Consider the following 13,892-nt stretch of genomic DNA (forward strand, 5'->3'; position numbering starts at 1 on the left):
GAGAGAGGGAGAGAGAGAGGGAGATAGGGGGAGAGAGAGAGGGAGAGAGAGAGGGGGGAGAGAGGTAGAGAGAGAGAGAGAGAGGGGGAGAGAGGGAGAGAGAGAGAGAGGGGGAGAGGGAGAGAGAGAGAGAGAGAGGGGGAGAGAGAGGGGGTGAGATAAGGTGGGAGGCGAGGGGGTCAGGAAGGAGTCACCTGATGTCCTGTTAAATGTGTCACAGATTAGTAGACCTATCAACATAGGCTTTACATGAGCTATTTCCTCTCAGAAGAAACACAGTCAGTCTGGCTGGTGCAGCGGGAGAAATCCCCATCTACCAACATGAGGGTTGCAGGTTTGAGCCTCCATGTCTTCACCGGCTTGGTCGGGTGTCCATACAGGCACGATTGGCCATGTCTGCGGGTGATAAACCGCATTAAGAGTATGTGTCCTGGACTGGTCGCTGCACTAGCGCCTCTTCTGGTCAGTCGGGGTGCCTGCTTGGGTGGGGGGAAGGGAACTGGGGGAATAGCGTGACCCTCCCACGCCCTACGTCTTGCCGGTGAATCTCCTCTGTCAAGTGAAAAGAGGCGACTGCACATGTATCGGAGGAAGCATGTTGCTAGTGTCCCCAGATCGGCAGAGGCAACAAGCGGGACAGCAGGAGCTTCCACAGTCCAGTGCCACTGGAATTTGTTCTCACTGAACAAAGTGCGGCTTCTGCCAGTGTAGCAGAGAGTGTCTCTAATTAGTGTCAATGAGAGTGTTAACGAGCAGGAGGAGCCAGTGTTTAGAGTCTTGTCTGATTGGCCGGCTGACAGACTGTAATGAGAAGACCGACTCCACGTTCACCCAAGAGAGAGAGAGAGAGAGATGATGATCCAGCGCTCCAAAAGATGATCAACAAACACTGACAAGTGACAACTGTTGTTCAGTGTGTGTGTGTGTGTGTGTGTGTGTGTGTGTGTGTGTGTGTGTGTGTGTGTGTGTGTGTGTGTGTGTGTGTGTGTGTGTGTGTGTGTGTGCGTGCGTGCGTGCGTGCGTGCGTGCGTGCGTGCGGGTGTGTGTGTGTGCGTGCGTGCGTGCGTGCGTGCGTGCGTGCGTGCGTGCGTGCGTGCGTGCGTGCGTGTGTGTGTGTGTGTGTGTGTGTGTGTGTCTAATCTCTCCTGTCTCTCCGCAGTGTGAGATCTCATCGGCGAGATGCCTGAACAAATGTGAGTGACTCGGCTTTATGTTCTTATTATAGAGCTTACACTACACACACACTCACACACTCACACACACGCGCACACACAACACACACACACACACACACACACACACACACACACACACACACACACACACACACACATGCATGCAAGCACGTACGAACACACACGCACACACACAGGCACGCATACAAGCATGTACGGGCCACACCACACTTGCGCAAAAACAGAAAATTAAACCATATTTTTACATAATTGTACTCTCCTATATAGTTTAGGCATTACATTTAAGCGTTGGTGTTTCCTGCCTTTAATCTTGTTTATCTTTATTTTACAGGCAAGAGGTAAGAACTTATGTCCTTACTCACTGTCATACAAACAATGCCAGTGACATCATTTCTATTGTGCTGACAATCTCCTGAATCATGTTTTCTATCCAGAGGAAATCCAAGATCTCAGCTTCCAGGAAGCTGATGCTCAAGGTAAGAGAGGACATGGAATTAAAGTCATCTTCTAATTCAATTAGAATGTAATACACACGTTTAACCACAGGAGAGCAGCACAGGAGAGCAGGAGAGCAGCACCTCCTCTCCCTGTACCAGGGAGAGGAGGCTCTGTCAGAAACCTTACATCAGTGACATTCTTAATTCCTGGATGTATAAGCATCCAGGACATCTAAATGTTTGACCTTGAACAAAAAAGACGGCTGTTGATTTGCTGATTATCAGATGATGTGAGAGCTTCAAAGGAAAGATCATAGGAGTCTTTCAGAAGAAGAAGAAGGTGTCCCCTCTGAATCTGACCCACGCCTGTGTGTGCAGAGTCTGATGGTGGCCAAGGCCAAGGAGGAGCTGGAGCAGGAGAGCATGGAGAAAGAGGAGGAGAAAGACAAGTACCTGGCAGAGAGAGCGCCCCCGCTGCACACCGGCGGCATGACGCTCGCACAGCTGCAGGTAACCCTGTCTTCAACTAGCCTGGTAAAAAATCACGTGGTCTCACATTATGAACCCCACATTCACAATTGAAAACTCATCTCCTCAAGTAGTACATCACAGGACCTTCTCACCACTGAACTGTATCAAGTCTTGCACAACTCCTTCCTCTACATAACCTGATGCTGCCAGATATTATTACTGATATTATTTGCTTGTAATGATGGTGATCTAGAAATGTCAGCTTATTCTAATGTTACACATTGTTCACCCTGGATTAAAGCATCCAAAGTGCCAAATGCGAAAATGTAGAATCTTATGAATTATCCCTTTCATAACACAGTATTAACTTACTGGATTTATTACATTTGGTTTATGATGGTGATACTGTAATGTGTGTGTGTGTGTGTGTGTGTGTGTGTGTGTGTGTGTGTGTGTGTGTGTGTGTGTGTGTGCGCGCGTGCGTGCGTGCGTGCGTGTGTGTGTGTGTAGGCCCTGTGCAAAGAGCTCCATGCCAAGATAGATGTGGTGGATGAGGAGCGATATGACATTGAAGCCAAAGTCATGCTCAACAAACGCGAGGTAGCCTACATTATACACCACTGATTACATCATATACCAGTGATGACATCATATACCAGTGATGACATCATATACCAGTGATTACATCATACACCACTGATGATCATCATATACCAGTGATGACATCATACACCACTGATTACATCATATACCAGTGATTACATCATACACCACTGATTACATCATATACCAGTGATTACATCATACACCACTGATTACATCATATACCAGTGATGACATCATATACCAGCGATTACATCATACACCACTGATTACATACCAGTGATGACATCATAATACCAGTGATTACATCATACACCACTGATTTCATCATACACCACTGATGATCATCATAATACCAGTGATTACATCATACACCAGTGATTACATCATATACCAGTGATTACATCATATACCAGTGATTACATCATACACCACTGATTTCATCATACACCACTGATGATCATCATAATACCAGTGATTACATCATATACCAGTGATTACATCATACACCACTGATTTCATCATACACCCCTGATGATCATCATAATACCAGTGATTACATCATACACCACTGATTACATCATATACCAGTGATTACATCATATACCAGCGATTACATCATATACCAGTGATTCTCAGCCCTTTTCATATCAAGGACCCTCATCTAGTCCACATTAGAGCCAGAGAGCCAAATCTGATAGGACCCAAACTGACCCAAAGATTTGTGTGTGTTTCCATGTTTATTGTAGACTAGGTACAGAGATCAATAAAATATGACCAAAAGAGTCATTCTTCTAGATTGTGTTAATTTCTTGTGGATTATATAACAATTCATCAATTTGCAGGGGACCCTTGGTGGTCCCTGTACCCCACCTTGAGAACCACTGACCTCCACAATACCTTCACGGTCCATTTCACCTGTGCACGTTTACGGCTTTTAAGTCTGAACCGAAACTGTTGAGAGAGAAAAACAACCTGCAGGACTAATGGCGTGTGCCTCTCCACTCTCTGGGCCCGGCCCAGATTAAGGACCTGAACATCAAGGTGTTGGACCTGAGGGGGAAATTCAAGAGGCCCAGTCTGAGGCGCGTGCGTGTGTCTGCTGACGCCATCCTGCGCTCCCTGCTGGGCTCCAAGCACAAAGTGTCCATGGACCTCCGAGCCAACCTCAAGTCTGTCAAGAAAGAAGACACTGAGAAGGTGCGTGTGCAGGGAAACACGCACACACACGCACGCACACGCACACGCACACGCACACTGAACACAATCCAGCCAGCCCAAGCTAAACAATGTTGTGTATACGCTTTAGGCCAATCTCATAGTGTCATAGTGACATCAGTGTTTAAGATGCCATGGAACCAGTGGTGGCTGAAGTACCTGAAAGCCACACTAGAGTAAAACGACAGATATCATACCTGAAAATGACTTAGATATTAGAATATTACTTGAGTAAAAGTCTTAAAGTATCTGATATTTAGTGTACATCAAAAGTAATTTTCTGATATTAAATGCACCTAATATTGAAAGTAAAAGTACAAGTAAATGCTGTTACTGTAATAAGAAAGCAAGCAGTCATTGTCGAGTCTACTCATGTTTATGTCCATCTGACATGCCTGGGCTTGAGTGGAAATCTTCTTCTTGCGTTTTACAGCGGTTGGCATACAACAGTATCGTGCATTACCGCCACCATCTGGAGTGGAGTGTGGATCATGATTAACATAACTTGCAAGCTAGGAGCACTGATTTGCCAAACGTGCTTGCTTGCAGGCTACCAAATGACTTCAGATTTTATTTTGTAGTAACGAGAGTAACGAAGATGCTTAGGGGAAATGTAATGGGGTGAAAGTATACATTACCCAAGTAAAGTACTATACTCCCAGAAAATTACTAAAGTACTGGAACAAAGTATTAGTACTTCTTTACATCACACCACTGCATTGTTACACCTGAAAAGTGTGTTTGTGTGCTTGTGTGTATTTGTGTGTGCGTGTGCGTGTGCATGTGCGAAGGGTGTGTTTGAGACATTCAGCAATAGGGCAGCACAGGGCGGTGACCGTGTGTGTGTGTGTGTGTGTGCGTGTGTGTGTGTGTGTGTGTGTTGTGTGTGTGTGTGTGTGTGTGTGTGTAAGCGGAGGTACGGTACACAAGACAATGATCCCATTGTACAGAGGAGAGTAGCTTTTGTGACCAGCTCTCCTCTGTTCAGTGGTCAGTGTATGTGTACGCATGTGTGTGCGTGCGTGTGTGTGTGCGTGCATGCATGTGCGTGTGTGTGTGTGTGTGTGCGTGCGTGCGTGCGTCCGTGCGTGTGTGTGTGTGTGTGTGTGCATGAGTATCTGTGTGTTTGTGTGCGCGCATGTGAATTAGGTGCTGATAACCAGTTGAACTAGCACGGTTATGTATTCTCGTGGGGGATTCCCAGTGGACAATGTGGGTGTCAAAGGCTTAAACATAATTGATGCTGAGATTTTGTGAACCTGCTCTACTTCCCCATCTCTTTTTAAAAAGTATTACAAACAACTGCTTCCTTCCCTGCAGCAGCAGTTCCCAACAACCTTTTCCCACTCGTGACCCACTTGAGAATTCCCAAAAACCGACCATAACCAGTACAGAGGCCACAATAATGCGTTAACGATAAAAGGAGCTGTCCATCAGCACCACACGGAAATCACAAACTCAAAGTGAGGGGCTGTCTGCAATAGGATCATTAACAAATGATTGATTACAAATTAAATAACGGTATCATTCAACAATGGAGAAATACATTCTCATACATAATAATAATTGCATTTTTTCCCACAAAGATCGCAACGTTTTGCCAATGAATTGGTGGAACACATGCAGTACCTTAGCAGCCCACAGGTTGGGAATGCCTGCCCTACAGTTTATGTCCATCTGCTTCTCTTTTACATGGTCAACTTCTCATTCTATCTATCTGTCTGTCTGTCTGTCTGTCTGTCTGTCTGTCTGTCTGTCTGTCTGTGTGTCTGTGTGTCTGTTTGTCTGTCTGTCTGTCTGTGTGTCTGTCTGTCTGTGTGTCTGTCTGCCTGTCTGTCTGTCTGTCTGTCTGTCTGTCTGTCTGTCTGTCTGTGTCTGTCTGTCTGTCTGTCTGTCTGTCTGTCTGTCTGTCTGTCTGTGTGTCTGTCTGCCTGTCTGTCTGTCTGTCTGTCTATCTGTCTGTCTGTCTGTCTGTGTGTCTGTCTGTGTGTCTGTCTGTCTGTCTGTGTGTCTGTGTGTCTGTGTGTCTGTCTGTCTGTCTGTGTGTCTGTCTGTCTGTCTGTCTGTCTATGTGTCTGTTCCCCCCGTCGTTCAGAAGAGGTCGGTAGAGGACAGTGATTGGAGGAAGAACGTGGAAGCGATGTCAGGGATGGAGGGAAGGAAGAAGATGTTCGATGCTGCTAAGGGTCCGGCCCAGTGAGACCAGCAGGTGGGCCGGCGTGTCTGTGTGGAATCCAGTGTTGTAGTCCAGTCACTTTATCTCCAGTTCGAGTCAAGTCGCCAGTGTTCGAGTTTGAGTGTTCGAGAGTTCTTATGCTGATACACATGTTACTACATGCTGCAGATCTCTCTCTGGGTCTGGGATAAACTGGTGTTGGAAACCTGGCCAGTGATTGGTTCCCCCGAAATCCTGGGGGCACCAAACAGTAACGACTTTGGCGATCAGGCACACCCACCCAACCTGACTCTGTTGACTTTTGAAAATGAACCACTCTCTCATTGGTGCTATGACCTCTCAATCATTAAATTTGTATCCCTAGACCCGCTCTCAGTCATTACCAGAGAGGAGGAACTAATCATGAAAACCTGCCTCGACTGTCTCACTCTTTGGTCCTCAGGCAAACTTCTGCTGCGGAGGTGCAGAAGACGTCCCCTCCCCTGGCTGGTACAGAACATATCAACGTGTCCAACTTTATGATGTCACTACAAAACAACTGTGGATACCGTTGTAAATTATTCAGCAGCTACTGTAGCCTTTAATAATCTGGTCCAAATGTAAAATGTTGATTTCATATTCTTGCTTGGGGATATAGCCTACTGTAAGTTAACTGTCATTTCAAACCAATGATGTGCCGTTCTACAGCTGGGTTTACCTGCAGACTGCTGCCACAATAAAACAGACAAGACTGATCACATTTCATAGTGATGCTCTTTCATTGTGTGTGAATGTGTGTTTGAGAGATGTGGACAAACCAAACCAAACCAAAAAAATCTACTATCATACATGTAGTTCTCAATTCTTTTCATATGAAGGACCCCTAACCTGACAAAGATTAGACCACGGACCCCTATTTGATAGGGTTTTGTCCCACGGTCCCCCATATGATAATAAGATTGATGCTTTTAGATGTTTTATTACAGAAAGTGTATAAAACCCATCACCAAAAGAGTCGTGTTACTTATGAATGGAATTATTGCGAAAATAAATGACCCCCCTTTTGGCCTGGGGACTCCCTGGAACCCCCTCAAGGACCCCTGGTGCTGGTGGTCCCCGGACCCCCATTTGAGAACCACTGTAGTTATACAACTCACCTTAACTTAATTGACAGCATAAATTGGTAATTGTTTTAAGAGATTTTTTTTAATGGAGTGTTCATTTCACAGTACTTTGGGGTGTTTGCTGATTTATAATTTCAGGTGTATCACATATCAGTAGAAATAGTTGGCTTCAGTATGCATTGAGTCTGTGTGCGTTACTGATCATGGTCTGTCAGCTGCTTCAGTATGCATTGAGTCTGTGTGCGTTACTGATCATGGTCTGTCAGCTGCTTCAGTATGCATTGAGTCTGTGTGCGTTACTGATCATGGTCTGTCAGCTGCTTCAGTATGCATTGAGTCTGTGTGCGTTACTGATCATGGTCTGTCAGCTGCTTCAGTATGCATTGAGTCTGTGTGCGTTACTGATCATGGTCTGTCAGCTGCTTCAGTATGCATTGAGTCTGTGTGCGTTACTGATCATGGTCTGTCAGCTGGAGGCTTCAGTATGCATTGAGTCTGTGTGCGTTACTGATCATGGTCTGTCAGCTGCTTCAGTATGCATTGAGTCTGTGTGCGTTACTGATCATGGTCTGTCAGCTGCTTCAGTATGCATTGAGTCTGTGTGCGTTACTGATCATGGTCTGTCAGCTGCTTCAGTATGCATTGAGTCTGTGTGCGTTACTGATCATGGTCTGTCAGCTGCAGGCTTCAGTATGCATTGAGTCTGTGTGCGTTACTGATCATGGTCTGTCAGCTGCTTCAGTATGCATTGAGTCTGTGTGCGTTACTGATCATGGTCTGTCAGCTGCTTCAGTATGCATTGAGTCTGTGTGCGTTACTGATCATGGTCTGTCAGCTGCAGGCTTCAGTATGCATTGAGTCTGTGTGCGTTACTGATCATGGTCTGTCAGCTGCTTCAGTATGCATTGAGTCTGTGTGCGTTACTGATCATGGTCTGTCAGCTGCTTCAGTATGCATTGAGTCTGTGTGCGTTACTGATCATGGTCTGTCAGCTGCTTCAGTATGCATTGAGTCTGTGTGCGTTACTGATCATGGTCTGTCAGCTGCTTCAGTATGCATTGAGTCTGTGTGTGTTACTGATCATGGTCTGTCAGCTGCTTCAGTATGCATTGAGTCTGTGTGCGTTACTGATCATGGTCTGTCAGCTGCTTCAGTATGCATTGAGTCTGTGTGCGTTACTGATCATGGTCTGTCAGCTGCAGGCTTCAGTATGCATTGAGTCTGTGTGCGTTACTGATCATGGTCTGTCAGCTGCTTCAGTATGCATTGAGTCTGTGTGCGTTACTGATCATGGTCTGTCAGCTGCAGGGCCGTCGAGGCCAGCATCCTATCCTGTCTGTGGCTGGATAACAGTCTGTTTTGCATGCTCATATAAAACACAGTCTGCAACGGGCTTCCTCCATGATGTCACTCTGTCACTGCTGTCACCTCTCACTGCTGTCACCTTATCCAGCTCCATGCAAAACGCCCTCAGTGTGCCAGAGGTCATGTGACATCCGATAATAAAGGACGTCAGCTGAGCTGCTGCATGGAGCTGTTCAGATAAACTGGGTCTGTGTGTGTGTGTGTGTGTGTGTGTGTCTGTGTGTGTGTGTGTCTGTGTGTGTGTGTGTGTGTGTGTGTGTGTGTGTGTCTGTGTGTGTGTGTGTGTGTGTGTGTGTGTGTGTCTGTGTGTGTGTGTGTGTGTGTGTGTGTGTGTGTGTGTGTGTGTGTGTGTGTGTGTGTCTGTGTGTGTGTGTGTGTGTGTGTGTGTGTGTGTGTGTGTGTGTGTGTGTGTGTGTGTGTGTGTGTGTGTGTGTGTGTTCTCTTCTGTCAGGCATCCCATTTAGGGCTCAATTTAGGCCTTTGACACACACACACACACACACACACACACACACACACACACACACACACACACACACACACACACACACACACACACACAGAATTCAGTCATTTCATCATTTCTTAGAATGAGATAGCACACATGCAAACGCTCTTTCTTTGGCCAGGGAGTGACATGCATTTGTAAACTAGCTAGCTCAATCCAATTCATTGTGTAGCCTACTGTATATGCTACATTGCTACAAGTGCCATATATCATGGAGGCAGGCTTATGGATTTGCCTGAACAAATATTACAGAATGATGGATCAGGGTGAGCATCAAGCAGTGCACCATATATGACTTCCTCTGTCGCCCTGATGCTATCTGTTGGCTGTCACACCGGTTAGCGTTTGCAAAGGTGGAGCTCTCCGGCCTGGCCTGCAGAGGTGTAGCCTACAGTAGACTGTATGGTGGGTATGCTGGGTACGCCGTGCCCACTGCCCACCAAGCAGCCTACTGCCTACACACGTACACAGAGATGGGCGAAAATACATCAAAAAGTACAAATTACAAATACTTGCTCAAAAAATGTATCACAAAAAAAATACATTTGATAAAAACTGATAAAGAGCTGCAACGATTAGTCAATTCATCGATTCATTCCCAAATATTACATTAATTGCCTATTTTGATAATCTATGAATCATTTTGAGCCATTTCTTTAAGGAAAAAAATGTCCTAATGCTCTTATTCCAGCATCTCAAAAGTGAAATGTTCTTGTTTTATTAGATGGTAAATCATCTCTTTAGTCCTCTGTGACAGTATTCTCCTTTGTGTACCCTCTAACACACTCTTCCATTTCAGTTTTAGTTGTTTTTCAGCACAACTAATTTCTCCCTCACTTCAACTGTTATTCACCTTCTGCAGAAGCGTCATGACCATTGAAACTGCAGTTGCCCCCTCAGATTTTTTGGAGGTGAAAAGAGAGGGGGGGAAATCATGGCGGTCATTAGTAGTAGGGCATCAATCCCCTTTTCAAACATGTGAAAATTAAATGCTGTTAGTTATTATAGGCATAGTTTGCATAGCAAGTTAGTTGGCTTATACTTAGTTAGCATTGTAATATTAGCCAGAGCTGTTATGGCAGCCAGTGAGCTGTTAGTTTTTACCACCACTATCACAGGTTATACTGTAGTTACTGTAGCACAACACTGAATTCCATTTGATGTATCCAGGTCAATGCAGTTCTTGTGGATGTCGTCTTTTTATGTGAATAACATTTTAGGTGAAGTAAGATTTAGCTATTTCAAGAAAAGTGGCAGCAGTCTAGAAGCTATAGTGTAGAAGTGAGGGACTAAGCTAATAACCATAAAAGCACAAATAATTGACCAAAATCTAGAAATAAATATACAGTATTTACCCTAATGAGAAAAGGAGCAAAATATTGATGGTCAAAACTGAATAATGACATCACAACAGTCTAATCCTAATGGTAATTTAAAATGAGATATTATATCTAAATCTGGCTTCCAACATTTTAGAAATAGCTAAATGGACCCACTGGTAGATAAATCAATCAATCATGAGTGGATTCAGCACACTTTATCCTGGAAGACTGATTGAATCATTGCAGATCTATTCAGACCTTAGTTCGCCACTGAAAGAAATTAGCCGGGGACCTTTGGTCGCCGCCGAATGTTTATCTCTAAATAAATATACAGTATTTACCCTAATAATGAGAAAAGGAGCAAAAATATTGATGGTTAAAACTGAATAATGACATCACAACAGTCTAAGACAAATTTCTCCTAAGGGAGACAATAAAGGATAATCTAACCCTGTTCATTTAAAATGAGATACACTGTATTCCTCTAAATCTGGCTTCCAACATTTTAGAAATCGCTAAATGGACCGATTGATAGATCAATCAATCATGAGTGGATTCAGCACACTTTATCTGGACAGACTGATTGAATCATTGCAGATCTATTCAGACCTTAGGTCGCCAACGACATGTTTTAGCCGGGGACCTTTGGTCGCTGCCGAATGTCGGCCCCTCAGAATTGTGGCTTGCGTGACGCCCCTGGCCTTCTGTGAGGGCTTTTAACTTACAGTATAGGCAGCATTTCTACATGTTAACCTGAGGTGATCATGTTTAGCCATATAGATATCTGACATCATAATAGTATATACAATATATATATAACTGAAATCTAGAAAAAACATAGTAGGTCCCCTTTAAACAACTTCACATCCACCATCATCATCATATGAAAGGGAGCCGGTGGACTTGTTTGTTTGTTTGTTTAATTTCTGACCCACTGATGATGTCACAATGGCTATGACATCATCATTGATGTCATCAGTGACATCATTATTGACTAAAATCATCTCATGACATCACTGATGATATCATAGGCATGCGAAGTTGAGCAATTGGGCGCTGCGTATTAGGGGTGTCAAAATTAATCGTATAATCGATGCATCGCGATGCGGATGTGTGAATCGAATCGAATCATTGACAGATGAATCATTTATGTTTAAATTTCTGTTGACATTCAGATTTTAAAGCACTTTCTAAGTAAAAAAGGGACTTGATATTTATCTGACTGTTTGTATTAATTGATGAAAAAGTAGCCATGTGCAATAATAATACAGAAAATTGAGGATGTGATACTTGGAGCTGCAATACTTTGAGCTGTATCGAGATGCATCGTGGAATCGAATCAAATCAAATCGTTGACAGAGGAATCGTAATCGAATCGATTCGTGAGGCCAGTGAAGATTCACAGCCCTACTGCGTATGCCAATACAGCAGGCGAGGCCACGCAGCAGCCGAGCTGCGTATGCGAGCTGCAGGGCGGGTGAGGCCGCACAGCGGCCGAGCTACCGAGCCTGCGTAGCGAGCGAGCCAATCAAGTGCGCTGCCTAATGTCAGTAAATTGTCACCTACAGTATATAGTCTTTATTTAACAATATAGAAATACAACAACATTATTTATTCCACCACAAAAGGTTACTTTTCAGTAGCATGTAACCATGGTACTTGAAGTTGCTGCAGTATGGCTTTCATGGTGAGCGGAACTTGCTAATCCTGTGATTAGTACTAGTTTAGACGAAGAAGTGATGTGAAGTCCGACTCAAGACTCATCCTACTCTGCCTCTGATTTATGGTTGAGTTTGTTCTGAGCCAATCAGCCAATCAGAGGTGGAGTAGAAGTGACATCTCACATTACGTTTTTTTTATTCCATGGTTTGGTTTAAACCTGCATCAAGGTTTAAAATGTGTCAATTTGAGAATAAAATGTATTTTATGTATTTAAAATACACAAAATACAAGGTCTGAAAGTATTTTGATACAAATTACATCTTATTTTTCTCTGTCCAGCCAAATACAAATTACAAAATACACAAATGTATTTCAAATACGTATTTTAAATACATGAATTTAAAATTCATGTATTTTAATTACATGTATTTAAAATACTGCCCATCTCTGGGGAGTGACATGCATTTGTAAACTAGCTAGCTCGATCCAATTCATTGTGTAGCCTACTGTATATGCTACATTGCTACAAGTGCCATATATCATGGAGGCAGGCAGGCTTATGGATTTGCCTGAACAAATATTACAGAATGATGGATCAGGGTGAGCATCAAGCAATGCGCCATATATGACTTCCTCTGTCGCCCTGATGCTATCTGTTGGCTGTCACACCGGTTAGCGTTTGTAAAGGTGGAGCTCTCCGATGGCCTGCAGAGGTGTAGCCTACAGTAGGCTGTTTGGTGGGTATGCTGGGTACGCCGTGCCCACTGCCCACCAAGCAGCCTACTGCCTACACACGTACAGTACGGGTGGTGGTGGTGGTGGTGGTGGAGGGTGTGTTGGACCGGGCCTGTGCCTGGGTCAGAGTCCAGTACACCTGGTTTCAAGGAAAGGCGTGGTCACAGACACACACACACACACACACACACACACACACACACACACACACACACACACACACACACACACACACACACACACACACACACACACACACACACACACACCTGAGCAAACAACCTGGCTGAGTCACACTCTAAAGAGACTCACTGCCCAGTCGAACAAGGAATCAGGTGGTCAGGTCAAGTCTAAAAACATGACACACCTGCTTTTACTGTATACGTGTGGCATCAAACCAGGAAGTAGTCGCCTGATATTCAGACTTCATCGTCAACTCATAAACTAATTTCCTCTTCTAATAGTGGAAGAGCCAAATCCACAACTGTGGAGTGGGCGTGACTTGGAAGGTCTGGAGCCAGGCTAATGAAGTAGCCTACATACAGGATAAGCAGTCTAAGGTCTGGAGCCAGGCTAATGAAGTAGCCTACATACAGGATAAGCAGTCTAAGGTCTGGAGCCAGGCTAATGAAGTAGCCTACATACAGGATAAGCAGTCTAAGGTCTGGAGCCAGGCTAATGAAGTAGCCTACATACAGGATAAGCAGTCTAAGGTCTGGAGCCAGGCTAATGAAGTAGCCTACATACAGGATAAGCAGTCTAAGGTCTGGAGCCAGGCTAATGAAGTAGCCTACATACAGGATAAGCAGTCTAAGGTCTGGAGCCAGGCTAATGAAGTAGCCTACATACAGGATAAGCAGTCTATAAAACAGACTGTAGGCTACTTCTGAATTGGGTGGGTCACACATGGAAAAATAAGCTAGGGAGATAAACAGCTGTGACTGCCCACCTGTTCAGTTAAATTTGACATGTATGCACTAACTCACTTGTGTCACTTAGCAACCAGAAGAACTATATTGTTTGGCGAAAGAATAACATAATTTTACTATTATTAGTAGCAGTAGGCCAATAGCCCAGTGTTGTTGTTGTTGTTGTT

The 13,892-nt window shown here is 44.3% G+C and overlaps 1 protein-coding gene across 1 annotated transcript; it reads left to right on the forward strand.

The window, feature by feature from the left end:
- Nucleotides 1–1,615: 1,615 nt before the first annotated feature.
- LOC310771571 (troponin I, slow skeletal muscle-like) lies at nucleotides 1,616–6,824 on the forward strand (the record flags this gene model as incomplete). Its single annotated transcript, XM_083664156.1, has 6 exons — nucleotides 1,616–1,672; nucleotides 2,012–2,143; nucleotides 2,615–2,704; nucleotides 3,731–3,907; nucleotides 6,021–6,134; nucleotides 6,544–6,824. The coding sequence occupies 5 exons, from the start codon at nucleotides 1,616–1,618 to the stop codon at nucleotides 6,123–6,125; spliced, it is 561 nt and encodes a 186-aa protein (XP_083520282.1). The 3' UTR covers nucleotides 6,126–6,134; nucleotides 6,544–6,824.
- Between the last annotated feature and the right edge of the window lie 7,068 nt (nucleotides 6,825–13,892).

Source organism: Poromitra crassiceps (genome assembly GCF_964638095.1).
Source record: "Poromitra crassiceps genome assembly, contig: HAP1_SCAFFOLD_823, whole genome shotgun sequence".
NCBI classification, from domain to species: domain Eukaryota; kingdom Metazoa; phylum Chordata; class Actinopteri; order Beryciformes; family Melamphaidae; genus Poromitra; species Poromitra crassiceps.